Source organism: Syngnathus typhle, linkage group LG15, assembly GCF_033458585.1.
Source record: "Syngnathus typhle isolate RoL2023-S1 ecotype Sweden linkage group LG15, RoL_Styp_1.0, whole genome shotgun sequence".
Lineage (NCBI taxonomy): Eukaryota > Metazoa > Chordata > Actinopteri > Syngnathiformes > Syngnathidae > Syngnathus > Syngnathus typhle.
This window is the reverse complement of record NC_083752.1, coordinates 6,819,116-6,846,498: the sequence shown is the minus strand read 5'-3', so window position 1 is coordinate 6,846,498 and position 27,383 is coordinate 6,819,116. Positions and strand designations below refer to the sequence as shown.

Below are 27,383 nucleotides of genomic sequence, written 5' to 3'. Positions count from 1 at the left end.
TTTTTTGGGACCCGGAGAAAAGTACCAAGAAAGCAGAGTTCAATGCCATTTAATTGTATCTTCATCCAGTCAACACACCGTGATGTTTTCCCAACATTAGCCGTTTACGGACGACTAGCGACTTCAAGACGCACCGCTGAAACTAAAGGTAAACAATGTGCAATGTTCCCTGCAAATAAAGTGACGCGTTTCACACATCAATTTGCAAAGCTGCACAGGAAGCTTGCATTGTTGTTGCTGTTATCAGAACCTGCGTGTTAGCTAGCTAAAGCTAACGATCGGGAGATATCATTGCCAAAATGGTCAAGCGGTCTATTTGAATCAATCTCAAGAGACCCGCCTACGGTTCAAGCGACCGATCCCAAAGATGGAACCACGGTGTCGCATCGCACTAGTAAAGCAAGCAAATTGAACAAATTGACATGTTTACTATTTGTGTGCATGGTAACTACGGTAAAAGATTAGCAGTGTCACTGATTTCCTTTGCTTTCACTGTAGAAAATGATGCTAAGCGGGAACTGCATGCTTGCACGGACCCAATATAAACAGAAAGTATGTTGTTGTTCTTATTTGTGTGTAATTAAAAGATTGTCCTTAATACGTTTTGATTTAACAACTTTTTTCATTCAAATAAATTCAAATAAAATAATTTGACGCATTTTCTGACTCACCAGTGTCCCCTAGTGGAGTGTTTTGGTAAAAGCATCGCGTGCCCTCCAGCTGTTCAATTCGAAACTGTTTTTTTTAGCCAAGACACATTATACATATGTTACATCTGCCCCAATCTCACGGCACACCAACGAGCAAATATGTCACCAAAATTTGGTCAAATGATAATGCGCTGTACTTAATTTTCTCATAAATACAAATATAGTCTGTCAGAGTGAAGTCTGGGCTTGTCTAGTTACTGTGTGAATAGGACCAATTTCATCAAAGTCAGACCTCAGCAAAAAGAGAAAAAAAATCCCAGAGTTTATTGTATCACTGATTCAGCTGTTACAAATGATTACATTTAAGTCTTATTGGGGTTTTTTCCACTGCAAGGCACTTATTGATTGAAATTGGTCGTCCCTTTATTACAGACTGAAAAATGGAGGAGGGCTTGGAGGTGATGGAGAATATTGTGTTCCGAGGAGCGGAATTTGCCGTGAAGGTGGAAGTGGATAAGGGCGTGCTGCTGGTGGAAATTTCGGATTCAAAGACGGCAGATCAGTGGAGGGGAGAATTTGATCCGGCGTGTAAGTTGTCAGTTATCAATCAAAGATGGCGTGTACATGTTTAAGTCACATTCCTCATGTTGCATCCTTCCTGTTTTTTTTTCAGACATCGAAGACCTCACACGCAAAACAGGCAACTTCAAACAGTTCCCCATTTTTTGTAGCATGTTGGAATCCGCCGTGAGAAAGGTATGTTGGCAAACAAAGCTCAACATAGGTGGCTTGCGAGTAAATAGAAGGATGTAAACGGACAGGAAGACGCTTCGGGCAGCATGAGCCGCAGCGGACACTGGAGCGAAAAATTGGAAGATTCCCATGCTATCTTGTTCCCTCTCTCCAGGCAGAGAGGTCAGAGGGAGGCGGGAACATAAATGAAGGAATGTTTCAAAATAAATGTCTGCAACCCATCCACACTGGTTTATGTCAAGCCAGGATTATTAATGTCTACGTTTTTCTGCAGACGAGTGATTCCGTCACACTCGACTTGTTGACCTATGCGGATCTGGAGCTTCTGCGGAACAGAAAAGCCGGAGTGGTCGGTCGCCCTCGGGGCCATCCGCAGTCGTCTGCTCTGACGGCCAAACGTTACCTTATTCTCATCTACACTGTGGAGTTTGACAGGTTTGGTTGCCCTTGGTGATTTGGTTTTGGTTTTCTTTTGGATTGTGCGCACCGCTGACTTGTTCCTCCCTAGGATACACTACCCTTTACCGCTGCCATACATCGGAAAGCCGGACCCGGCCGCCCTGCAGAAAGAGATCAGAAGCCTTAGGGCGGAGCTAAGCGCGCTCACCTCTCAAGGAGTTGGCAAGTCTGCGGAGCTCGAAATCCACCGCTTACGAGGGGAGTAAGTGCTCTTTGTCACTTTGAGTTTCCAATGGGAATACTGTATATGAGAACAGATCTGGAAATGACAGTTTAACAGTACACCATGGAACCTTACAGCGAGATTTCTCATGGGAAGTTGCTGGCTATTGACCAGACATGATGTGTGTGAGGTGATGTCACACTGCTAATCTTATCTCCCAAGGCTAGCTCTGATGAAGGAGGAGAAAGAGGCCATTGCCAAAGTGCTGGAGCGATTGCAGCTCAGCGGAAGCGTTTCTACGCCCGGCGGTCCTCAAGACTGGAGGGGTCGGGACGTGGTGAAGACCTTGGAGGAGCAGCTGCTCAAGGAGAGGGCCAAGAGTCAGCGCTCGGCCACCAAACGATGCCAGGAGCAGCAACTGCTGATGGAGCAGGTGGCGCGCTTGTTGACTCTGTCTTGAGTTTGTTGTTGACACTGTCACGCTTTTAACGCTTTCCCTCCCGCCCTTCAAGCTGGATGAACTGAGGGCCTCGGAGTGCACGCTCCGCCTTCATGTCAAAAGTCTGACTAATGAACTGGCACTGCTACGCAGAAGGTGTGACTCTGAATGAAATAATGGTCGGGTTGGGCCGCCACTGGTTCTTTCACATGTATGAATCTTCCTCACTCACCTTGTATCTGTAGCAGAGGGACGGCCACTTCCGCATGTAGGGAGATCTATCGTTCGCACAACCCTGTCAGGGGTCGCTCGGGATCCAGAGAACGCCGAGGCGACAGAGTGCAAAGGTCAACAGAAAGAGGGAGACGAGCAGACTCGACAGGGACGCGTTCTGTCGTACGAAGGCCGTCACCTTCTCCCACTGGTGTGAACTTTGACCTCTGTAACAAAGTGGTGAAAGTGTCATTATTTCGTCAATGAAAACATGTATTCCCTAAAATGTATAGTGACAAACGTGTTTTGGTCCTGTCGGTTAATTGACTGACTTACTTTCAGGGTCTCGAGCACCTCGTTTTGATCCAACTGCTTACATCCAGGACAAACAGCGCCGACTAAGAGAATCCGAACTCAAAAAGTAAGTTTCTCTCCCAAATCTGCAAATGATAGCAATACTTTAAAAACAATTATTAGTCATGACCGTGTCTCGTGCTTGTCAGACAGTTAAAGGTGCGGCGGGACTTAATGATGTCACCATCACTGATACCTGAACGAGGCCGTTCCCGCTCCAGAGAGACTTGTCCTCAGTTGAGTCGCACCGGCAGCCGAGGAAGGAGTTTGTCTATAGAGCGGCAAAGAAGCAGGAACTCCTCCGAGAGCTCCTTAGTGGATATGGAGGAGATGACCAAAGCGCTGCTCAGGTGAACTTCCTCCATGCGAACCAAGCACTGTCCACACCACATGATCTCATCTAATGTACTTACGCTCAACAGAGGAAGAAAACATACATTCAATGGCCCCAGTACGGTGAGTTAGGTGACGTTCGTGTCGCTTTCTGGTCATTGGTGACCTCTTGAATATGTAACATGTTTGTCACGGTTTACAGTCCAGAGGGAACCTGATAGCCGGCAAGCCCTTAAGCAGCACTCCAACATACAGGATGAAGGACAGAGGTAATGTATGTCAGCATGAGACCTGCAGAGAGAGCACGGCAATCTTGATTCAAATTCAGCTTCACAAATATCAGAACCTACTTATTCAGGTTGTTCGGTATCCACATGCAATTTCTCCCAAATTTGCATTCTCTAGTTTAATATATGCTGTACAATATTTATGAGTGTGACCGTCCGTATTCATGTGTGCCCATTTATTCTACTGTCACGCACCACTCGTCAGAGAGCTCCATCGACACAGGCGCGGAGCTGTCGGAGATAGACGCCAGGCTTCAGGCCCTGCAGGAGTACATGAGGGACTTGGACACAGGACATTGACAGATGGTGCAGCTTGCAGCGCAACAAAGCTCATGTGTTGGACTTATGAACTGAGCAGCGTTTTTTTATTTCTTAGTCCTCTGCATCGACCAGAAGCATTCCAGACAGGACCTCAAACTTCAGGAAATGAAAACAATCACTGTAAAATTCAAGAATATTTTTACATGAGTGTTTTCAATATTTTTATTAACTTAAAATATTGCTGTGAATAAATGTGGTTGTATTCTAAACAAGTGGATTTAAAAAAATGTGTGCTGACTGCTATTTTGGATGCCAGGGAACTAAGTTGAAGCAGGGTGAGAAGTGTCATTTAGAAAACAGTAGTGTTTTGCCACCATCTTCGTACCCCAAATTAATTGCATAATGGGGTTTTCCTTAGACCGAAGTAGTGGTTTGCTGCCATCCTGTGGCATCTTTGAGCATTTGTAACACCCCACTACAGCACCCACGTTTAGGTCAAAGTATCGCACGTACCTTTTTCTTTGTTGTTTCATAGAGTATTCTTAGTCAAGTATTTTCCCCAGGTTTTTTTTTCTTTATTTTTATTGGTCCTCCTTGAGGGAAGTACACTTCTTCAGTTACTCCAGTGACAGTGCAAAAAAACAAAGCTAAAATGCACATTGCGCAAATATAGAAAACTTATAAATAGCCATAGAAAATAAAGTATAGTCAGTGTTTATCCTCATCCTGCTTATTGAAATGTTAATACTCCTCATAACACTGAGGAAAAGTTCTGACTTGCAATTTATTACACAATTAACATTACTGTTGCTCTTACAAAAAAAATCACTAGTTTCCTAAAACAGTTAAGGCATGTATTGGTGGAAATCCTCACTTGGAAGAAACAGATGCAAATGACCGAGTTGGTCATACTAAAGTGCTGATTGAAGAGAACTTCAACAACAAGATTTGACATTTTAACCACATAACGAAAACATGGCACATAAGCCAAGCTTTTACCACTTTCTTCAGTTACTTGTTGATGTTTGCTGATTTTCAGCAGATGGAGTCGCCCCCTGTAGCTCTTGATTGCGTCGCTCGCTCAAAATGGTCTGGATGTGCAATGTGAGCTGGAATAAAACCATGGTGGGCATTAATTGTTTCTATAGCAACACATCAAACCCCATTTTAACTTACTAATCGCTGCTCTTCAAGAACCTCTGTATAATGGACCTTTCTCCGCTCCAGCTCCTTTGCGTCAGCTTGTTTCCACTGCCCGGCCTTCATCTTGATCACCTCCAAGGGTATTTGTGGATTTTGGCGCCACTGGAATACAAGTAACAATAAGTACAGGAATTTATAAGAAAAGTATTATGAAGGATTTTTATTTTGCCCTAAAATCCAAACATTTGTTACGTGTAATATGGAGTCTGCCAGATCATTTTCACGTTCCTTTTGTTATTACTATTACAAAAGTTGCAGTGCCTTACCACATGTACAATGTACTCCTCGAGGGGAGGTGACGTCATACCCTGCATGGCCTGGAAGGCGGCCGCTAAATTTTCTCTGCTTTTGTTCAGCAAGTGCTGCAAGCACAATATGTTGTATTCAGTCAAATGCAAAAGAGCACTGGCCGGAAGATTCCGCATATTTACCATCAGCTCTTCATTGGTCCTCATATTCAAGGTGTCCAAACTGATTTTCACTGGGGCGCTGGCTGTGTGGGACTGATATAAGAACACACTGGTATTAAGATGGGGATGTGCGTATGTGTGCGAAGCTGCTGCTGGCTCAGTGTACGGCTCATTACCTCAGCCTGATACTCAGCCCAGGCATCTTTACGTTCTGCTTCAGTGAGCTCCTCCTCTTGTTTATGGTCCAGCAGAGATGCATGCTCATGGTAGCTGACTATTTGGTCTTTGCACTTCTCCAGAAGCATCGCCAGAACTTGATCCTAACAACACATAAATGTATGACAATTATTCACGAGTCAACAAACCACATCTGAGTTCTAATGGTTCGTTACCTTTGGCAAGTCAGAGGTCTTCCGCTTAGTTTTTCTGGATTGAGGCTCGTCCAGTAAATCTGGCTCAAACGTGTAAAGTTCAGTGAGCTCGGAAAGGGTGAAGTGTCTCTCGATCTGTTGCTGATCCACCACTCGGTAGGACAAAGACTGCTTTGTCACTTGGCGATCATAGATCTTCTCCTCCATTGTGCCCTACACACCAACATAGACGAAGGTTTATCATTTATCTGCCATGTACTTTTCTGTCATTGTTGTTCTTGAAGTGGCATGTGACCAGTGAGCTCACCTGTGCCAAGAAGCGATACACAAACACTTGCTTGACCTGGCCGAAGCGGTACACTCTGTAGATGCTTTGAATATCGTGAGAAGGATTCCACGAGGCGTCAAAGATGATCACCCTGTTGGCAGCCACCAGGTTGATGCCCAGCGAGCCGGCCCTTGTTGAGATCAGAAACAAGCGGCCACTAAAGGGAGAAAGGATTGCGTCAAACTCATCTCATCGGTTTGTTCTAGTAAATGGAAAGAAAGGAGTCTAACTCTACCGTGTATTAGAGGACTTATTGAAACAATTTGACCATTTTGTACGTAATGCAGCGGAGGTAGAGCCATCGAGACGGTAGTAATCCATGTTTTTAGTCCAGCATCTCTCTACGTAAAAAAACAGGGGGGAGATTTACCGTAACGGCTTTTTTTGACTGGAGGACAACTTCCCAGTACCAATAAAGCTTTATAAAATAACAAATATCTACTGACTCGGGCAGATACTGCTGAAATCAACAATACCTTCAGGTGACTCCTTTTTTCTTCGGTGAGAAGCTGCCAGGAAACTCTCAATCAGGTCTAACGAGACCAGAGACTGACTGAACAGAAGCCTGAAGGGGAAAAAAAAAAAGGAAAAAAAATTTGTCTGGCTTTGCACTGAGGAGAGGTGATGAGATCAATGGAGGGAAAAGACATACACTTTGTCGTTCAAGGCTTCAGACATCTTCAGGATCTCAAATAAGAGCACTAATTTCCCAGAGTGCTCCAGGATTTCGGCATCGTTTTGAGACAACATATTTTTGAACCAGCACGGGTCTGCAAGGGCTACATGAGGACAGTGTTTGTGATTTGCCATTGTAATGATTCTGACAATAAATTACCCTCAGTACCTTTTGATGCAACATTTGCTACAGCGGTTTGGGTTGGGTCAATGGTATTGCTGTTGCTTGGTCCGCTATGGCAAAGAAAAGGACTTTAGTAGGTTTATTTATTTCAGCAGCATTTGAGGCTGGATTCACTCAGTATTACCTTTCCATGAGTGGAGCGCTGGTATTCTTTGCCAACTCTCTCTATCACGAAAAAACAGTTATCTTGAATATTTCATCCAAAATTGTGACATCTTGAGATTGATTTTCTTACACTGTGCTTTTTTTCTTTGGTATTATAGCTGAGTTGAAGGCACCAAGGATGCGTCCAAATCCGACCGAGGACCTGAAAATCCTTAAACAGGTTTGCGCCGACCTTCATTTTTGCAGTGCCGATAACGTTGCCCAAGCCTGAGGAACCACTAATTGTGATTACACAATAGTAGGGGGGGGGGGGGGGGGGAAATCATCTCCATCACAACTACTCACCACTAACATGCTGCAGGTAGTGGCTGTACAGCTTATACTGAAGTGGAGACACCCTGACTGCCACCACATACTCGTGTTTGGGAGGCAGAAACGCAGCCACCTCGGAGTAATCCCTCCTCTACAGGAAAAGGAATACAAATGTAGTAATTGCTGAGGCAATGTGAAAAGATAGTAATAATAAAAAAAAAAATGGTTCTTACTTGCACACATCTGGCCAGCATTGCATGGAGGACGTGCGCGCGCCTCTTCATGATTCGAACATCTTTGGGTGTGGAGTCGGCGCATTGGCCATTCTGGATGGGGTTGACGAAGCGGTTTCGGAATTCCCCCAGTGAGCCCAGAAGGTTCTTCTTGATGAAATTTACCATGCAGTGGTCTGTAGGGACGATATGAAAGGGGTGTCAGTTTTTAGAAGTGGGACTTAGTGTTGAGGAATGTGTCGCATTAGCATAGCGATGCCAACTTACACTCGACCAAGTTGTTCTGCAGCGGCGTGCCAGTTAGTACCACTCTCCGCCGCGTCTTTACGGCACCCATGGCTTTAGAAATGTTGGAGCACTCGTTGCGCAGAATGTGCCCTTCATCACATATCACAAAGTCTGGTCCTGTTGACAAACCAGCCTCAGAAAAAGCATGTTGAGGGATCCTGAAAAGTGCAAAGTACTCTACCTGGATCTACCAGTAGGCTTTTAAGCTGCTGCTTTAACCTGCTGTCGCTCAGTTTGGTGGATAGCGAGAGGTTTCGGAACATTTCGTAACCCATAATCATCACACCACCAGTCGTGTGCCAGCTCTGAATTGCTTGTAGTCGTGTGAGAATATTCTTTTTGGTGGCCAGTTCAGTAACCTGTAATTTGTATTTTTCGACATTAACCAAACGAGGATGCATGTTTTGTCACTGTACGTGTGTGTGTAATCCCATACCTTCACTATATCTTTCCCTAACTCTTTTTGCCATTTGTTGAACTCGGAAACCCAGTTGAGCACAGTGTTGAGAGGACACACCACCAAGGCCGTTTTAAAATGTAAGACCTTCGACCGCAATACCGTGTGGAGGAAGGCAACCACCTAAAAATAGATAAGTGGAGAAAAGAAGGAACAAACATTCATAAACAAATCGTGAGAAAAATTAAAGGAGACATTTCTTTTAAACTACTATCAATGGATCAATACCTGCAGGGTCTTTCCCAGGCCCATACAATGAGCCAAGATGCAGCCTGTTCCTGGACTGGCGTTGGCCTTCTTCACTGACTCACAGCAGTTGTCCCAAATGAACTGGAGTCCTGTTGATGAGGACAGAGAATGAAAAAGGTTGGGGGAAAAAATAAAATAAAACAAAATAACCGTCTTAAACATGCATTCAAATTCCAACTGGTAAAGCACTTGTCAAATAAAAAAAGAAAACGTTTTCTGTGTGAAAATTGTGCCACAAGAGGGCGTTAGTCGCCTCAAAGTGATACATTAGCTCTATTATTTTTATTTTTTTTAATCCAGTAGAGTACATTTCTGAAGCCCCGCCCAGTTGTATATTTGCATTTGAAATTGAGGTAAACATACAGTAGAAAAGTGCAAGTGAAACAGTAAAGAACGATTCAATGTGTGCACGTGTGAGTGTCCACTCACCGTCCACTTGGTGAGGCTTGAGATTAATTACTAGGTTCCTGTGCACCTGGACTAGCGGTGTCTTGGTCCCCTCATCCTGATCCAGAATTAACTTAGTGGTGACGGACTCCTGAGAATGATCTATGACAATTGCCTGAAGGCAACGCTGGACTGTCAGTCTTGAATGCTTGCCTTTATACTCGATGCGTGTGCACTACCTCTCGACGCTCCTCTATCAGCTGCTCCCTACTTGCTAGTCGTCTACATCTCTCTTCCTCCTCCCGTAGCGCTTCCTGGGTCTCAGACCGGAGATTGTCGTCTTGGATGATTCGGCGGATTTTTTTGCGTCCTTTGGGTGTGCCCTGACTGCTGTTAAAATCGCCCTCAGTGTTATCTTGTTCATTCTGCGGCAATAGAAGTCAGCAACATCAGACTTCAAACTTCTTGCAAGTGATGGTGATTGGTCATTGCTAGTTACCTCATCGCTGCTGGTGTCAGACAACAAAATGCAGGTCACCGGGGTCTTGCTAACAAACGGAGACGGCCGAAGGGTCTCCTCCTTGACTTTAGGCGGTGAACTGGAAAAAGAAAACTAAACGGGTTACACACATGAAGTACCTGCCATTTGTACATCTATGACATCAGAAGTGTCCATCCATCCGTTTTCTATACTAACCCTATACTAACCCACTATTTCGGCGACGACGTGGACGACATTCTTTATACCTTTCCAGGTTCTCTTCATCCTCTGAATCACTCAGCTCCTCGCTCATTGCAGATACTTGCGTGTCCGATGAGTTATCAGTAACTTCGCTCTCATCATTAGCTGGACATAAAGTAGCGACACATTAAGAAAATTCCAAGATGAGCCACAAAGGAAGTGCTCCATGTATGAGGTGTCCTTACAGCTCAGCTCCTTGGGGACGACTCTTCTCTTCCTGTCTGCCTTCCGTGCTTTATTCCCTAACGCTGCCTTGTCACTTCCTGTGCCCTCATCCAAGGTGAGTTTGTGGCGCAGCAAGGAGTGCTGCCTCAAGTTGGAGCCATCAGGGCCAGCGTCAGAGGACAGGTTTTGCCCTGTAGCAGACATTTGGATGATGACGTAACCAACGGGAGGCTTGGACTTCCAAGCTTTCAACAAGCCTAAGGGGGTTGTGTGTATCTGGATGAAATGCACACAGCGATATTACAGGGCACACTCACCATCTTCTCCACATTCTTCACTGACTTCTTTCAAATCCTTTTCAGCCTCCGAAGACGACTCATCGTCCTGTGTTTCCTCATCTGCTGATAACTCATCAAGCGATGACAAGTTGGCATTGATTTGGGCCAAAAGCATGTTCTTAGCGAGTCTTTTAAAAAGTAGAAGAGAAGGACAAGGTACCACAAATTCATTTTCATGATAAGTGACAAAAGCTTCAGCTGTAAAATTACATATTACATGGCTAGATAAATATTGCAAATCAGTCCAAATCAGTATAACCTATTAGAAAGCCAAACAAGTATCAAAACAAGAATGCAAAGCTGGAAAGGTGATAGTTTGACAGGTAAAACAGCAGAAAAGACTGATCAGACATTTTAAAGAGGAAACATTTATTAGACCAAACAAGTTGTACGCACAGATGCCACCAAAACACAAAGACATCCTTGGTGTATGCTCTTGTAGGGTCGAAATGTGTTTCTTTTTATTACATCATTATTCCCTTTCGTATTTGTTTTTCTTTAACCTCATATTACACTATTGACAAATATAAAGACACAAGGCAATTAATGACCTATTATTGGACGAAAAAAGAAAATAGACTTGGTCTCGGGAAGACTTTTTACAAGAAGATAACGGGTATATGGTATTTTTATTATTCACCCAGACGGCATTTGGAAGATTGATCACTGATGACGAACCTCAAAAGACATGGTTTTGTGCACGTTCTGTGGACTAAAAATAGTCCAGCACATTTCAAGATGACAAATTAAGATTTGAGGAGAAAGAAAGGGTCCAGGCCCAACCCCTCATTAGTTAAAGACAGATTAGAGGGGTACAATGACTTTGTTGATCCAAAACCTGTTCATTAACATCCTTTACAACTACAACATATAAATACCGACTGTACATGTAAAGTCATGTAACAAAGTATCTCCCCTACACTATACAACAGGGAAAGCAGAATTCTAGAGTCTCTAAATCATTCTGTTTATGACCCACATTGAAAATGATAACTACTATGATCTTGAAATAAGGTAAATCAACCCCGAATGAAACACAAATTGTTGGGCTTCTTCCAGATTTGAGCTTAATTGTCCATCCCATGTCAAATCTCTCATAAAATCCCAACCATGCTTACACAAGCCTCAAATCTAAAAGTCGGTCATAGACACGAGTCACTAGAGGGAAGGGAGCAGCCGTCTTCACTGCTACTGTATCCAATGTGTTAAAACCGGGATGTGTTACAGTGTAGCAGCAATTGAAATTGGGAGTGCTTAGTCAGCACTGCTGAAGTATTTGACATGTTTTGTCCAATGCGATCTCCACATTCTTGCTGACCATTTTACTAGCGAGTCAAAAAAATAAAAAATAAAAGCCACAAACTAGAACTTAATGAGTCGAGGGCTACAAAATCCCACATTTAAGACATTCCTTCCTAACAGCACTGCAATCACTGCTGTGCTGTCAGAAAATCCGACCTGGAGAGAAAAACACGAGAAACAAACATGGGTGTCATTAAAAAAGCGACATAATCGGAATTTGGGTGCTTGTTGTTGTTTCACAGCCCACTCTCAATTCTCAGATTTACATCATTGTTCGTTGTACTTGGAAGTACATTTATTCGAAACACAAATTAGAGAACCGCGACTGCCTTCTCTGCAGTGCGAATTGGAGGGGAGTCAAAGTCCTCCATTTAAAGAAGCTACGCAATTCAACTTTAGAAAATGGTCAGCAGTAATGTTTATCTGCGCATAGAAAGTGGGGTAAAACATACAAAACCGCTAATAAAGGTTGGTGGAGGGAAAGCTACGGTAAATTGAAACATGACTGGTGGCTTATTCTGAGATCCGGATGCAGACGCTACCCACAGATTGCAATCATATTTGCCTCACTAGCACATCAACACACTCTTTCCAGCTACTTTGTTTTCTTTTTTTCCCGACAGGGAAAAGCCCCTTTGAGTCAAATGTTGGCTTCAGTTTCAACGGCATGAGCTCACACCGCTCCTGAGGGCTTGGCCTTCATTGCAGTTATTCAAGCTAGTATGGTGAGAGATCTCACAAAACCTCAGTGGAACAAGGACTGCTGCTTCATTGGTACTAGTGAAAAGAGAATTACTTAGCCTTAAACCAAATTTGTCAGTACTCAATAAGTCTCTTCCTTTTTAAATTTGCTGGGATGTTGCTTACACTACTGATTGAAAAATAATGAATGATGGTAAGCATGACTGTTAAGTGTACAAAATGTTAAATAAAAAGATAGCATAAGTAGAGCGTTGCTCTCAAGGTGGCGGAAGTCAAAGGTCATTAGAAAACACAATATGCTTTTGTTGGCAAGTGCTCTTTTTGGTGGAGCTTTTTTTGTAGAGCAGGCCCTTAAAAAAAGAGAGTATTATGTCATAACAAAATCTTGCATGAATCATTGTTGTTTTCAACTGTTTTTTTCCCCACAGTTATTTATATGACAAAATTATGGGCACCATAAAAGTCTCAAATATAGTAGATATTCAAGTGGATTTTTACATCCTAAAATGAAGTTTTGAAAATAAAACTTCAACACAAACCGATGGAAAGGCAGCTTGATTAAAATAGGTTATATTTCACGTCATTAAACAAGGCCTGTCAAAAGAGAATGAAATGACCTGGACAAAGGAGAATATTCACAGGCATCTTCATTTAGTAAAATACTTTTAAAATTTTTAATGTAGTAACCTAAAATTAAACACTAAAAACGATAATTTACGAATCTGTGAGTGGTCGAAATTCAGAACAATGAAGGTGAAGCATTTCCGTTTTATTCTTGCCAACAATGTGCTCAAAAGCATGTTGTAAACGTTAAGATTTTTTGTTTTGTTTTTTATAACAGATGATTTAGAATAAACCAATCTGAGGATTAAATTCAGACAGGCAAGATTTAAACTTCCTACTTCACCTTTGGAAGTATGTCACATTTGCATCAGTTCAAAGTGCTGCACAGAACTTTGTCGTGTCGCAAGTTAGCAACCCAGGCTAGCAGGCTTGAGTCTGTTACTCGGTTAAAATAATTTCACAGCATATAAACTTGTCTGTCACACATGACCAAGTTGGAATGTAAGGCAGTTCCTCCTTTAGGACATTTCGCTACAAGTATTTTTGCTTCGGTTTATATCAGAAAGATAAACATTTGAATAAATCTTAACGTAAAGAAAACAGCCCTCTGTCTTTTCTATTAGAATGTGTATTTGATTTCCGGCGCTCTACTGCAGCTACGTTTTGGCCGCGCGTGAAAAGACCGCAACTGACTCTTGATGGCAATGGAGCTGGTGCTTTTAGCGGCGGCTTTGCTTCTCGGACTTGCAGTCTTTCTCCCAAACCTGGGCTGTTTTATACACTCTACTTCCAGGTTTTTAGAACCATACCTATTTTCGGGGTCGTCCTCATCCCCTGCTGCCCAGGTGGGCCCAGCTTCATCCTGATTTCCTGCAAATTTTTGAGGAAAAAAAAAATAACGAATGGGAGTGTGAATGCTTGTCGGTCTATGTGTCCTGCAATGGACTAGCTCAAACTCAGCGAGGATATGCCTGCAAGCCTCGTGAGAATTTGAGTTTTTGTCACATATCGTTTAAGCAGACTTGTAACGCTGATTAACCATGTTATCCGATAACTAGAAATACTACCATGTTTTGCCAATGGTGAGTGGAACTGTGCACATTGTCAGACTTACCAGAAAATGGATGAAAAGTTGCTGGTCCCACTGACTTCCCATCTTCTGTGATTGCTTTCATCTTATGATCATCGGCGTCACTCTCGGAGTCCTCGTCATCCTCGCTTGACGACGACGAGGTCACTATTACTTCCTGGAGAGTGTGAGTCTTGTGCTTTCTGACCTCCGTTATACCCCGCTGTCGAGCACACCCTTCCGTTTCGCTCTTGACAAGATGCGACTTGCCGATGGGCCTGAGGGTCTTCGGGTGCTGCTTTTGATTCTGCAGGTCTTGATCGTCACTGGAGGAATCCGTTCCCACTTCCCGTTGAATCTTCGCAATGGAGTCCGACTCGGACGAACAGTCCAGCAGTTTACGTTTGCGGCGAATCCTCTCGGGGGATATCGGGGTGTTCTTTGTGAGCCAGAGGAGACGCTTTTTGGCCATTTTGCCAGATGCTGGACTGTCGTCATTGTTGTCCTCGTCTTCAGCGTCACTTTGTTGATAGTACTCTGAGCTTTTAGTCATTGCTACTCGTTCAAGAAGCACGGCAGGTATTTCATCGGAGTCAGAGTCATCTCTGGTCTGGCTTTGTTCTTTAGCGGTTTGGGCAGCCCCTGAGCTGGGCTGTGCCTCGTTTTCCGAATCGCTCTCGCTGTCTGCTGTGGAGACAGCCGGTTTACCCTTGACGTCGCTTGGACGACGCAATGGTGTGGTCTTGACGCGGGGGGACCTCCGATTGCTCTGCTCCTCTTCGAGGTGGAGTAGTGTGCTTGGGTGGTCTACAGTCAATTTGCTGTCAGCAACAGCCATCTCTTCATTACCGGACACATCGTTTCCATTCATCTTCTCTTCAGCCATGTCTTTGGAAAGGAGCTGTGCATTTGAGCAGGGCTCTTGTGCTAGAGGTACTGGTCTAAGTTTGACCACTAGTTTTTTGGTCATTTTGAGACTACTTTGGGGAGACTGCACGTCTATCGTCCTCAGATTCTGCACGTGCTCACTTGTGCTCTCGCTGAGGACTTCCTTTTCCAGATGGTCATCCGACAGCTTCGGGAAGTTATTCAAGCTTCCTTCACTGGAGCTCTTTGCATCTGCTTCAGTGGCAGGTGGGGCCTCAACATTATCGTTTAGTAACTCTTCCCAACAGCTGGAAACGTCTAAGTCGCTGAATTCTTCTTTAATGCTTTCCTCGAGTGCCGCAAGAGACGCTCGCGTGGATTTCACCACTGACAAATATGACTTCAAATAGAGGCTTCGAACACCTTGCTTAACCTTTGTGGCGGTATGAATGAAATGAAGAAAGCTCGTGTTCACATTGTTTGCAGAGTCCACTAAATGTTTCACCTTAGCGGTCATTTCCTTGGAGACATTTAGAGTGTTGTAGTTGAACACAACAGTACCATCCATACCACTATGATCCCGTTTAGGAAAGGGGGGGATTTGAGGTAGAGGCAGGTCCCCATATACTTCCGATTTCCCTGGCTCGGCTCGGTTTCTCTTGCGGTGTTGTTGCCACAGAGGCTCCATGTTCTCCAAGACGTTGTCGCAGGTCATCACAAGGCCAAAAAGGGGCTCAGGGTTACACACATAGCAGTACCACTCACTTGCCAAAATGCTAGAGAGCTCTTTTCGCCCTAAATTTCTCAGGATGCACTTCTTGCAAAAGGCATTACTGCAGAAATCACAACAGATAAGATTGCCCCCTTCTGCACACCAACTATATGAGAAATAACAAAAGATCAGAAGGTCAATTTTAAACATAACACACAAAATAAAAGTGTTTGGTTTCCAGTTTGAATCTTACCGACACTGGTCATCCATTCCATTTCCATCTTTGCTGATGTCGTCACTCGAGTAATATTTGGAGCATGACTGTTAAACCAAGACATTAGATAAAAAATGATTTATGTAGTCTCGCAACATTTAGAGCTCTTTAAAAACTCCTGAATCCGGATGGACATGGTAAGATATAAAGGAAGCGCAAAAAATAAAATGAATTCCTGACTCACTTTGCAAATAAGCACTTTGAGAACTGGGTGGCGAATAAGAGAATCTCTCTGGAAGTGGTTTACTTGACGACCACAAGCAGTGCAACTGACATTTTCCAAATTATCAACCCCTGTAAAAAGTGACAACATTGTTAGCTACAAAGATGCGTTCTCATAGCTTGCGACATTTGTTGCAATTTTGTTCACCAGCACTTGAGTGACCTCCACGTCTTCTTGAAAATTCTTTCCGGAACACGTTACTTTTGCGGCTGCAGAACTCAGGACCCCTGAAGTCATCTCTGCCGTTATCTACGGGTTCAGGTCTGACCAAAACAGTGCCTGGACAAATCATTACATTGTAACATCAGATTAGAAATGACAGAACTTTACATTGGTCATAACTGAAGTGTCATTGGATTTTACAGGTAGAACTTACAACAAACTGCGTTGAATTGAAAACTAGTGTGTCAAAGTAATGTGGCAAAAATAAAACATACCTTTTGGAAGGCAAGTGGTATCTGGGTAACCATTTGCACAAAAGGGGAAATCTACATTGTCACTGTCATTTGAGTCAGCAGACTCATCCAAGCCTGAATGCTTTTTAACAACAGAAGGTTTCCTGAAATGATATTGGGGAAAAAAATGTAAGTATTTTACATCAAAACCCTGTTCCTCTTATTTTTGTCATGCGCTGAGCATGTAGTTCTTGTAAAATCACCTTCTGGAGAATTTTGAGTCCACCAGTGCCTGCGAAGAGAATAACACTTTTATAATGCAGTTGTAATTATTGCGTGGTAATTTGCTTTTTGCCACGATTAATAACCAATAGTAGTGACCAATAATTAACAACATTCATCATTGCATTGGTTCACCTGCATGAGACAAAACACTTTATAAAAACAATTGACTTTGTTTTAAGAAAGGATGGTACATTTCTAATTGTTGACTTTGTTTCTGTATGTTGACCTTTTATTGGTATCCATGTGAACTGTTTTGTACATTGAAAAAAAAAAACATTAATTCTATTTCAATACATTTAATGTGGTTTGCTTAACCAGTTACTACTGCAGGTTCCATTACCTCCATCACAGAGGGGGCTGCTGATTTTTCCACCGAGCGATTTCTGTTTGTAACATCTGCAAATGTAGGACATAAAATGTCAACAAACTTTTTGAACAATGTTAAGCAATGATAAATGGGTCGTGATGTTACCATGAGGTTCAGGTGTGTCATTGCTGTCCTCATGTGTAGAATGGGCCAGGTATTCGTGCAGCTTGGTGATCAATACATTCATTTTGCTTGTCGTAGCACTGCAAGAGACAAGAGAAAGGTGTTATCTATACGTCTGTTAGAATACTAAATGCCCAAATATCATGCTGTCAATAAAGTTAAACATTATAAAATGTGTACACGTTAAGCTAACAGGTTTTGTTTGTTTGTTTTTTAATGAGTCACTAATGTTGGGTTTTGTTTAAGATGTCCGTCGTCGAGCAAGGAAAACAAAGATGTGGAGTAATAGTTCTTTACAAGGTCTTGGGTTGTTTTACGGCTGTCCGTACACAATGAATTTCAGCAGATTAAACAACAACCTCATGGTTCCGGTCAGAAGCCAAGCAGGAATAAGGAAGAGAAGAAAAGCGAGGAGAAAAGAAGGAAAAACATATCCTCATAAGGCAGACATTTGTTCTGTTATCTTCTGAAGGTCCTGTTATCTACGGAATGTTTTGTATCTATGTGTCATGAAGTTACTGAGGTGTCCCTTATGTGTAAAGGTGAATTACCAGCTCTGTGTACTCTGTGCGCTGATTGAGCAACTACGGTTCTATAAACCAATAATAAGTATTTACACATCGATTGGTATGATAAAGTATACAGGTTTGTATAAACAGAAGAGTATGCTCACATTGCTGATGCTCCCTCTTCACTAACAATATTCGGAAAGGAGCGTTTTTTGCGTCAGACTGACTGCTAGCCTTTGTAGCTAAATTAGCGGGTCGCTATTCGCCGTTCCTGTTAAAAAGTACAACGGAGTGGTGTCTCCTATTTACCTCAACATGTCTGCGACATTTGGATCAATAGTCAACGTCCTTGGTTTTAAGCATACATAAAACGGGAAGGGTGCTCTTATTTTGAGGACACATCGTACGCCAATAAAAGAAAAAAAACGGGCATTTCCCCGTTCGTTTTGGAATGGCGAATTTGCCTGCTAAGAGTTTTACTACTTTACGCCCCCTGTTGGTTTGGCGTAAAAGTCACAGCGCAAATAAAAGTGGACAGGAAATAAAATTTGAACTAATAATTGCGTTGTCTTACAAGTCATTAGTTTATGGTAACGCACATCTATGTAAGTGATCCACTGAGAGTTTATGTTATATTGCAGGAAAGAGATTTAAATACGATGGCTAATAAATTACATTCACTTTTCTAAATTGTCTAAAAATACCATAGTTTTAACGATTATTAATTTACACGGTTTTGTAACATTTGTAACAGTGCTAGGGGAAATCATGGACAAGAGCAACTTGAAAAATAAAGGAAAAAATGAATTAGGTAATCTCTTCAGCGATCTGCAATACCCATTTTAAATGACCGAAATAACAAACGAGACACCAAAACAACAAACAAATCAGTGAATCATAACAAAAACTGGAAACATGGGTCACTAACAAAAAAAAATAGGGAAAATTTATACTTTAGGTGAATACAACTGAGATTTATTGTTTTAAAAGGAACTATTGTAGTGAGGAGGGGGGGGGGGTGACATCACTAACATGAAAGAGTCCAATTGTTTGTGACGTCATCTACTTTAAAGCGGTCAATAGACACTTTACTTACATTAAAGAACCAAAGAGCCCGTTCACTCACATTTGGGATAAGATTTTAAGAGTATCACTTCACTTCCCCACGCGACAATAGTAAGTAGGATAATTAGCCTCGTTAGCTTAGCAATAATCACTGAGAATTCAAGGAGCACTCACAATTAGTTCTATTATGGAGAGCCTGCCAAGGATTACGATCATGTCGGCCTTTACGAAAAAGAGCGAGTCGGTAAATAGCCGATCGCCGCCACAGCATCCTCCATTCAGCAATCCAGCGGGCGGTGACGCCACAGCAGGGCGGGACAAGAATTCCAACTACGGGCTACTTCGCACTCGACGTGGAGAAGACAGCACTGCGAGCTGGACGAAGTCTGGAATTTCAGGCGAACCGAGAGTGAGTATCGATTTCCTGTCGAATTTACTCTTGTTGCTGCGTTCAGTTGAATGTACGTCTTTGATGTGTCCATCTTCCTCGTCACGTCCCGGCGTGGAGCGTTGGAAAAGCTGGAACAAGACTCGTTCGCCGTCTGTTAACTTGAATCTTGTCTGCTAGCACCCTAGCTTTGGCTGCTCTTTTATTTTTATACAAATCTGCTTATCCAACATCTACAATTTACTCTCAACTCTTTGATCCACTCCTGTTAGCCTTAAACTTGTCTTGAAAATTCTAAAATCGTATATCGGAGACCTTGCAAAAAGGTGTTTTTAAAGTGACATTTTTTAAATCGTGAAATAAACTGCACGACAGCTAAAAAAAAAAAAAAAAAAAAAAACACGTTTATGCAAATTAAGCACCCGTGCACGCACATGCACTACATTTAAATAATTAAAAATACATCCCGCATGTATTTTTTGTGTGCGCGTGGACGAACAGTTTCCCTGATGACAGACCTGCCTTGTTATGTCTTTTTTTTTTTGGACAAATGTTCCATAATGCTGGCATTATACCAGGAAATGATTCACTGGGGATGTGCCGCTCCCTCATGTACACATTTCTGTTATATCAGATTGTCCAATGTACATTGCTCAAAATTGTTTGTAAAAGTCAATGATTTTACTATACAGAAATGCCATGTAAAGTTAAGTGTTTTACCAGGTGTGAGGCGGCTTGTCTAGTGTTAATGCCTTCCTATTACTGGTGTCAGGATTCTAAATCATTAGTCATGATGTCAGGAGTGGAAAAAAAAAAGTGTTGCTTGCACTTCCATTTTGGGCAAATAAAATAGCTGGTTTTTCCTGATTGGAATTTGTCCTTGAATGTGTGGCATTACTGCTTTACATAAAGTTTTCCCTGCACAAAAGCACGTGGGCAGGCACTGTGTGCTGTTGATGGGATGTTGTCTTTGTTAAGACAAACCAGACAATCAAGGAAAAGGGTGTGACTTGTGTGGCCCGTGTGTACGTGAAACAGGTCGACCCACTTTCTGTGCCGTGAGCCTCAAAACGGCTACCTTCACCTTCCGCTTGATGCTTGTTTAGACCGTTGTGCACTTTTGTCACTTTCCCAGTAAAGTCTTCTAAGTGAACACTGCTTAAGTAAAATATTCTTCCCCGAAAGGGCGGCAAAGTTGAGTATCTCCATAGCTTGTTATCTCGTGGGTTAATGGGTCACCTTTGAATGGGACTCCTTGCCCAATTCGTTGATTCATTGGTGGTCATAATAGAGGCATATTCTGTTTTAACTTGTCATGACCCTCAACAGAATAGGCCGTATTGAACATTTACAAACAATGCTGGGAGGTCAGAAGTTGGAGAACAAAAAAAACAGCATTTATCTTCTAAAGGGCACAGCATGAACAAATACTTCAAAAAATCATCTGTTAGGTGTGTCGCTTTATCCGTGGTTGAAAGAGCCGCCCGATTCCAAACTTTCCAACCCATCCAGTAGCATTCCTAAGTGATGGCTGCTGAGAGCCGTGCTCTATTTTCCCCCACCGCACCTACATCCTTTCAGTGACTACTAAGCAGTGACCTTAACAAAACAAAGCAACTTGTTCCAGTTCGAAAGCTGAGCTGTTTCATTTGACCATGTTGATTGATTTGCCTTGCTTGGGGCCTTAGATGATGTCACATCTGTTAAGCTTCTCCACACAGCAGTTGTGACACCGTACCGTACCCGTCCGTCAACCCTATCTTTAGCCACGCGCCATGAAAAGGAAGTGGCGTAGCATACCGCACGCTCATAAGATTCTGAGTCAGTTGGACGCACATGTTACAAGCTTTTTGGCTCCGGCGTTCAAATCTATCTGTGTTCTTACAGACTGTTGGGTGTGTTGGGTACTAACTTGACCACACATGGGAAGGCCGCCAGTCTATTTGTGCGCTTCGCAGTTTCTACGTAACCTTTCGAAGAAAGCACAGGGCGGAGCACTACTCCTCTTAATCAAAACTGGGAGTGAGTCTTTAAATGGCCTTTATAGACTACATTATAATTCAATGAGCCTATTTGGACCATCATATGTTGCCCTCGTTCTCCAAACCTGAGGGCAGCTGCCTCGAAACGACAACTGTCCGAGTCTCATTGAAGGCCACGGTTTCATGAGGCGATTACAAACACTCTTTTCTTCTCCGCCACCAGCTTCGCGGCTCACATTTGTCCATCGCCATCTGTGATCGCACACTGCGTACTTAACCCCCTCTTCTGTTTCCCCTCGGCCTCTGTCGAGGGTGTGCGACAAGGGCCGGCAAATGAGGTAATGTGTGTCGGCCCTTGTTGTGGCCTCAGACCCATTTTCACAGCCTTCTGGGGAGGTTAAATTTAGCAACGCGGTTATTTTCCTAATCGTTTTCGGGTTGGGTCTTGCCCAGATTTAGTAGCATTTTGCAGAAGAAAAACCATTCTGTTTTTCAAGTAATGTAAGCAGACTTATCAAAATGATGCTTGTGCTAATCTCTTGAGACCACATGGCTGTCGTTCATCACCTTTCATTAAGACGTTAATGGTTTGGTTAATGGTTTTCTCTCGAACAAGAGGAAGTTAAGTCATTCAGTCCATTGTTTGCTAAATAGAAACTTCAAGAGTGCAAAACAAACATCAAGAACAATCCATATGCTCCAATGATCTTTTCACCTTTTCTCACAATTCAAGTATTGTTTACACAACTGTGGTAGTGCAAAAACCAGAAATAACTTTGCCTGGTATTTCTGACTAAGACGTCTTGAAAAGTCACTAGTCTGGATTTTGAATCAGGAAATAAGAACCCCGTTCTGTCTGGAAATGTTGAGGTTGTCCCTGCAGTTTCAGCTTCATCTTTTGTTTTGTGAACACTTGCGTTGGCAAGGAATGCCGCCATACCGGTTTGGCCTCGCAGAGGCATCACACCCTCCTCGCCAAGCTGCGCAAGGCCCCTTGTGCATTCCTTGGCTTTTGCACTCAGGAAGGAGCTACTGAAAGGAATGCCTTACTTTCTGGGATTTTAGGAGATGGTGACTGTCTCGGAGGAGTTTGGAAATATGTTTCGGAAAACAAAATACAATGTTTTAGAGAGTTTGGCTGACTTGAGCGAGTCATGTTATTGGATCGTTTCTTTTCCCACAGTTTGTCCGCAGGGCTTCTCTATTCTGGCTGCCCGAACAAAAGACCCTAAAATATTCAGTCATTTTTAGAGTGCTTGGACAAAATAAAAACTTTAGCAACCCATAAAGGGCTATTTGTGAGTCTGAATGTTCCTTTTATTTCCACTGCAGGCCGACCTTTTGCTGACTGACCATCCTCAGGTCAATCACACAAACATGTCTGGAAAGATATCAAAAGACGAACTGGAGGAAATACGGGAAATGTTCGGGAAGATTGGTGAGTGGATTAGTGTAGAATATAAATCTAGTATTGCCGTCGTCCTATTTGCATGACCTTTTGCGTCTTCCTTTCCTGTAGATTTGGACCATGACGGCTACATCAATGATTATGAGCTCCATGAACTTCTCCGAGAGACTGGACATCCGCAGCCAGGTTATAAGGTCCGGGAAATCATCCAGCAACTCGATCGCAATAACGACAACAAGATCAGCTTCAATGAGTACATTGCGGTAAGTCAAGCCTAATGTGTTTTGGGGGGTTCCGACCGCTTGTGTGCTCACGGATGATAAAAGTGTCACACGACTTCAAAGATCTTATTGAATCAGCCTTTTCCGATGCTGCTCACATTAGTGATTCATACCAAAAATATATCCTCCGTCACACCAGATGGCTTGTTTAACAGTTTGTTGACCCAAAGTGTGTGTGGAAAGGTTAGTCAGTATGTCTTTTTATAGCATCTGCTTCCACTGAATGATGCGATTGACATTTTGTGCTTAGTCTGTTGATTTCCAGAGATGAGTCACAATTTAACAGTCTTCACCCACCACCTATAAATACAATACAGAAAGAGCAACATAAGCAATGTTGTCCGTTTTTGCACAACACGTGTGAAGTTAAGATGTTGTCATGACAATGATGAGCCATTCCAGCTATGCTGCTGCGTCTGCAAAGTGACCTTAGTCGTGCTCTCTTAAAGACAACAAAGATACAAAGAACAAAAAAGAAAAAAAAACGACTCTCTTTAATAAGCTGCAACAAGTGTGTTTGGACAAATTACATGGAAAGTAATTCAAAAATAATTATTGAGGTAGAGCAGCTCTTTCATTGAGTCCAATTTATTTGCTAAGCAGGAGAAGCAAAAAATTTGTAACATGCCATGTATTTGAAGTTCCTGAGTAGTCATCGTCCCCTTGGTCTTGTGTCAGATTGTGAACGAGCTGAAGGGCAGTCAAATCGCAAAAACCTTCCGTAAAGCCATCAACCGAAAAGAAGGCATCCTTGCCATCGGAGGCACGTCGGAGCTGTCAAGTGAAGGAACACAACACTCCTTCTCTGGTAAGAAGCACTTCCTTGCGCTAATTAGCATTAGCTTCCGTCTCGGCGTGTCAACACTGATATTTACCTTACGTCCATCTGCTGCACCTTGACAGAGGAGGAACGATTTGCTTTTGCCAAATGGATCAACAGTGCTCTGGAAAATGACCCTGACTGTCAGCATGTCCTGCCCATGGATCTCAACACCGACTCTCTGTTCACATCCGTAGCCGACGGTATCCTCCTCTGGTGAGACTTTCTGCTTTCTTTTCAAGGCAGCAACTAAATTGTCCGTGTGACTACAAAAAAAAAATGTCCGATGTGCAATGTCAAATACCAGTGTGTGATTGTTTTATGATATGCAGCAAAATGATCAACCAATCAGTGCCGGACACCATTGACGAGAGGACCATCAACAAGAAGAAGCTCACACCTTTCACTATACAGGTCAGCGACTCCTTTTCTTTTCGGGTTATTATTTCTGGCCACATTGAACATCATTTGGGTGCAGATTTGAGTCTTATGAAATCCTGTCATTGATTGTTACAGGAGAATCTTAACTTGGCGCTGAACTCCGCCTCAGCTATCGGCTGCCACGTTGTCAACATCGGCGCGTTAGACTTGAAGGCGGGGAAACCCCACCTGGTGCTGGGCCTGCTCTGGCAGATCATCAAGATCGGCTTGTTTGCCGACATCGAGCTGAGCAGAAATGAAGGTAAAGGTTACGGCGTACGTGTGAAGCTTTTCCCGCATTTGCTTAGCCCACCGTTGGCGCCTTCCGACAGCTTTGGCAGCGCTGCTGAGGGAGGGCGAGACACTGGAGGACCTGATGAAGTTGTCTCCCGAAGAACTCTTGCTCCGCTGGGCTAACTTCCATCTGGAGAACGCTGGCCAGCCGAAGATCAAAAACTTCAGTTCTGACATCAAGGTAGGCGGGAACGCAAAAAGGTCACTGACACAAAGTCTATCCGCAGAGTAGGCCAAACAATGTTTGCGCACGCAGAACTGTAATATCCGCCTGCACGGCCCCTAAAATAGGACTCTATTGGTTAGGAAACCTTCTGGTGCTCTTTGGCTGACGGCCAACTGAATATGTAAGATAAACTGCACAGCACACAAGCAGGCTCTCCTCTAGAGAAGGCCGGACCAAAACTAGTGTCATAGTATTTCATCCAGTATGTCTAGATTGCCACTGGTTTAATATTTCACATATTCATGTCCAATGAAAAGTATGTTTTGTTTTTTTTCTTGTGTGTGTGTGGTTCTCCAGGACTCCAGGGCCTACTTCCACCTCCTCAACCAGATTGCTCCAAAGGGGGACAAAGAAGGCCAGCAGGCCATAGACATCAACATGTCGGGCTTCAGCGTAAGTGCAGCGAGTGCAACCGAGGTAACGCTCGGCAACGCAATCGGTGTCTCTGATGAGGACGTGTGTGCTCACCATGCAGGAGAGAGATGACATGAGGAGGGCAGAAGCTATGCTGACGCAGGCCGACCGGCTCGGCTGTCGACAGTTCGTCACGGCGGCTGACGTAGTCAGCGGCAACCCCAAACTCAATCTGGCCTTTGTGGCTAATCTGTTTAACAAATACCCTGCTCTGACCAAACCCGAGAACCAGGACATCGACTGGAACCTTCTGGAAGGTGACTAGGGAGGGACGGTGAATGAATAAAATATCAAACGAACACTAATGGGTTTTTTTCTGCTGGCTAGGTGAAACACGAGAGGAGCGGACATTCCGAAACTGGATGAACTCCCTGGGCGTGAACCCAACTGTCAATCATCTTTACGTGTAAGTATCACACCAGTGTTTTTACACTCATGTTCATGTTTCCACAAGTAGTTTTATTCTTCTGAATTAATATACCGTTTTGCAGAGACCTGCAAGATGCCATTATTATCCTGCAGCTCTACGAGAAGATTAAAGTCGATGTTGATTGGAACAACAAAGTCAACAGGCCTCCATACCCCAAGCTGGGAACCAACATGAAGAAGGTCAATGTTGATTCCTTTTTTTTTTTTGTCCGTGGCTTACAAATACACTCACATGTTGGACTTGAATGTCTTCTTACAACCAGTTGGAGAACTGTAACTACGCCGTGGAACTTGGCAAATTCGCCAAGTTCTCCCTGGTGGGCATCGGCGGGCAGGACTTGAACGACGGCAACGCCACGCTGACCCTGGCGGTGGTGTGGCAGCTGATGAGAAGGTGAAAACATCCACAGTGCATTTTGTTTTGCACAGCAAGGACAGAGAAATGACACATTGAATGTTTGTGTGCAAAGCGGCGGGCGCACATTCCCACGAGTGTGTCACAAAGACTGATTGTTGACGTGGTTAGTTAGCTCAACAACACAGCGGTTATAGCCACCTGGTAAAATCTAAAAAGTCAACGTTAACACGCAGTCTTGTGTTGTAGGTACACTCTGAACGTACTGGAGGACCTGGGTCATGGAGAGAAGGTCAATGATGAGATCATTGTGAAATGGGTCAACAAAACATTAGCGGAAGCCGGAAAGAGGAGCAAGATTTCAAGCTTTAAGGTAGAATTTTTGTATTCATTATTAATAGTCATTTTAGTGTGTGCGATGTGATAGTAAATTGATCAAATTGTGATTTTCTGGGTGGTGATCAGGACAAGGAGATCAGCAGCAGTTTGGCAGTACTGGAGCTGATTGACGCCATCCAGCCCAACAGCATCAACTACGACCTGGTGAAAACGGGACACCTCTCTGAAGATGACAAACAGGAGAATGCCAAGTATGTTTTTTTTTTCAGATCTGTATTTTTATGGAGCTTTTCTTGAAGTGAATTATGCTTCAATCGTGTCTCTCGTTTCTTCAGATACGCCGTTTCCATGGCGCGAAAGATCGGAGCACGTGTCTACGCCCTCCCCGAGGACCTTGTGGAGGTCAAGCCCAAAATGGTGATGACTGTCTTTGCGTGCCTGATGGGTCGGGGGATGAAGCGAGTCTAGAGAAGATCATTGTGACACTTGTTACGCCCGCCTGAAGGACTATTGTTTAGAAGGTTGAAAAATCATCCAAATTGCAAGATATCGCTCCCTCTTTGAAAGACTGGAGGTGTTTAATGAAGAATGCCACGCTTGGTAAATATCAAATGGACCATGTTTTACTGACGACAACTCGCAGTAAGTACCCTTGATAAATGTGTTGTTTTGTCTTTTTTTTTTTTCTTTTCTTGTATGCATATTCCAGCTGAAAGGTTTACTTATTTACTTACTGCCGCTGATTGTCCCACACATTCCTCAGGACAGGAGGGTTATCTGGAAGACACCCCGAAATTCATGCATGCCTCATTCACTTTTTTACATATCAGTATACAGAAGCCATACGGTCAAACTATAGTGACGACCACTCTGTATATGCGGCCCGTATTTTTTTTATTTTTTTTTGTGGGACCATTGTGTGAGGGAATATGCTGGTCAGAGCTGGGCTTCTGTTGTTATTGTTTTGTTGTTTCTGATGCAGAGCAGGTCGTCTGGGCTCTCCGCTGTGCCTTCTTGTCTGAAAGGCGAACCTTTGAGCTTTCGCACTTCTTTTGCATTCAACTGTTACCAAATATATACTGAAACCTTTACTACGATGGCCGAATTGTATTTGGCCATGTGGTCATGTCGACTCCAAAGTGCTTTATCTTGTGTAACAATAAATATGACTTTGAAAACTGAAGGCTTGATGGTTTTTATTGCTGCCCACT

At 43.3% G+C, this 27,383-nt stretch overlaps 3 protein-coding genes and 1 long non-coding RNA gene across 9 annotated transcripts; 2 read left to right on the top strand and 2 right to left on the bottom strand.

The window, feature by feature from the left end:
- Positions 1–956: 956 nt before the first annotated feature.
- LOC133168626 (uncharacterized) lies at positions 957–3,134 on the bottom strand. Its single transcript, XR_009718249.1, has 3 exons — positions 3,014–3,134; positions 2,697–2,904; positions 957–1,963 (listed from the first exon to the last, which is right to left on the bottom strand). It is a non-coding gene; the product is annotated as an uncharacterized LOC133168626 (long non-coding RNA).
- On the top strand, positions 1,091–4,208 carry ccdc61 (coiled-coil domain containing 61). Of its 3 annotated transcripts, none has more exons than XM_061300307.1 (13): positions 1,091–1,238; positions 1,324–1,406; positions 1,678–1,838; positions 1,912–2,064; positions 2,248–2,458; positions 2,538–2,620; positions 2,710–2,888; positions 3,020–3,098; positions 3,181–3,381; positions 3,454–3,487; positions 3,567–3,633; positions 3,857–3,957; positions 4,028–4,206. In XM_061300307.1, the coding sequence occupies exons 1-12, from the start codon at positions 1,091–1,093 to the stop codon at positions 3,949–3,951; spliced, it is 1,494 nt and encodes a 497-aa protein (XP_061156291.1). In that variant the 3' UTR covers positions 3,952–3,957; positions 4,028–4,206. The 3 variants fall into 3 exon arrangements, with proteins under 3 accessions (XP_061156291.1, XP_061156290.1, XP_061156292.1); XM_061300308.1 differs by adding an exon at positions 1,472–1,565 and having other exon boundaries at positions 1,182–1,238; positions 3,857–4,208; XM_061300306.1 differs by having other exon boundaries at positions 3,857–4,206.
- Positions 4,209–4,463: 255 nt separating this feature from the next.
- Positions 4,464–19,132, bottom strand: LOC133168621 (transcriptional regulator ATRX-like). Of its 4 annotated transcripts, none has more exons than XM_061300302.1 (35): positions 18,991–19,132; positions 17,225–17,322; positions 17,093–17,148; positions 16,731–16,759; positions 16,510–16,631; positions 16,220–16,351; positions 16,034–16,143; positions 15,829–15,896; positions 14,042–15,741; positions 13,737–13,797; positions 10,339–10,487; positions 10,042–10,212; positions 9,823–9,961; positions 9,614–9,713; positions 9,354–9,539; positions 9,157–9,289; positions 8,707–8,816; positions 8,458–8,601; positions 8,203–8,380; positions 8,001–8,138; positions 7,734–7,909; positions 7,534–7,651; positions 7,319–7,455; positions 7,208–7,248; positions 7,069–7,133; positions 6,877–7,003; positions 6,701–6,789; positions 6,460–6,565; positions 6,204–6,381; positions 5,918–6,109; positions 5,702–5,845; positions 5,547–5,618; positions 5,382–5,477; positions 5,089–5,217; positions 4,464–5,021 (listed from the first exon to the last, which is right to left on the bottom strand). In XM_061300302.1, exons 2-35 carry the CDS (start codon positions 17,304–17,306, stop codon positions 4,920–4,922), a joined length of 5,580 nt encoding a protein of 1,859 aa, XP_061156286.1. In that variant the 5' UTR covers positions 17,307–17,322; positions 18,991–19,132; the 3' UTR covers positions 4,464–4,919. The 4 variants fall into 4 exon arrangements, with proteins under 4 accessions (XP_061156286.1, XP_061156285.1, XP_061156284.1 ...); XM_061300301.1 differs by lacking the exon at positions 18,991–19,132 and adding an exon at positions 17,916–18,223; XM_061300300.1 differs by lacking the exon at positions 18,991–19,132 and adding an exon at positions 18,061–18,221.
- On the top strand, positions 18,984–27,355 carry pls3 (plastin 3 (T isoform)). The gene is made up of 16 exons (XM_061300304.1): positions 18,984–19,225; positions 22,519–22,624; positions 22,706–22,857; positions 23,554–23,683; positions 23,779–23,911; positions 24,028–24,109; positions 24,212–24,377; positions 24,448–24,590; positions 24,933–25,028; positions 25,111–25,306; positions 25,377–25,455; positions 25,541–25,658; positions 25,742–25,872; positions 26,083–26,206; positions 26,299–26,423; positions 26,508–27,355. Exons 1-16 carry the CDS (start codon positions 19,004–19,006, stop codon positions 26,638–26,640), a joined length of 2,136 nt encoding a protein of 711 aa, XP_061156288.1. The 5' UTR covers positions 18,984–19,003; the 3' UTR covers positions 26,641–27,355.
- Positions 27,356–27,383: the final 28 nt, after the last annotated feature.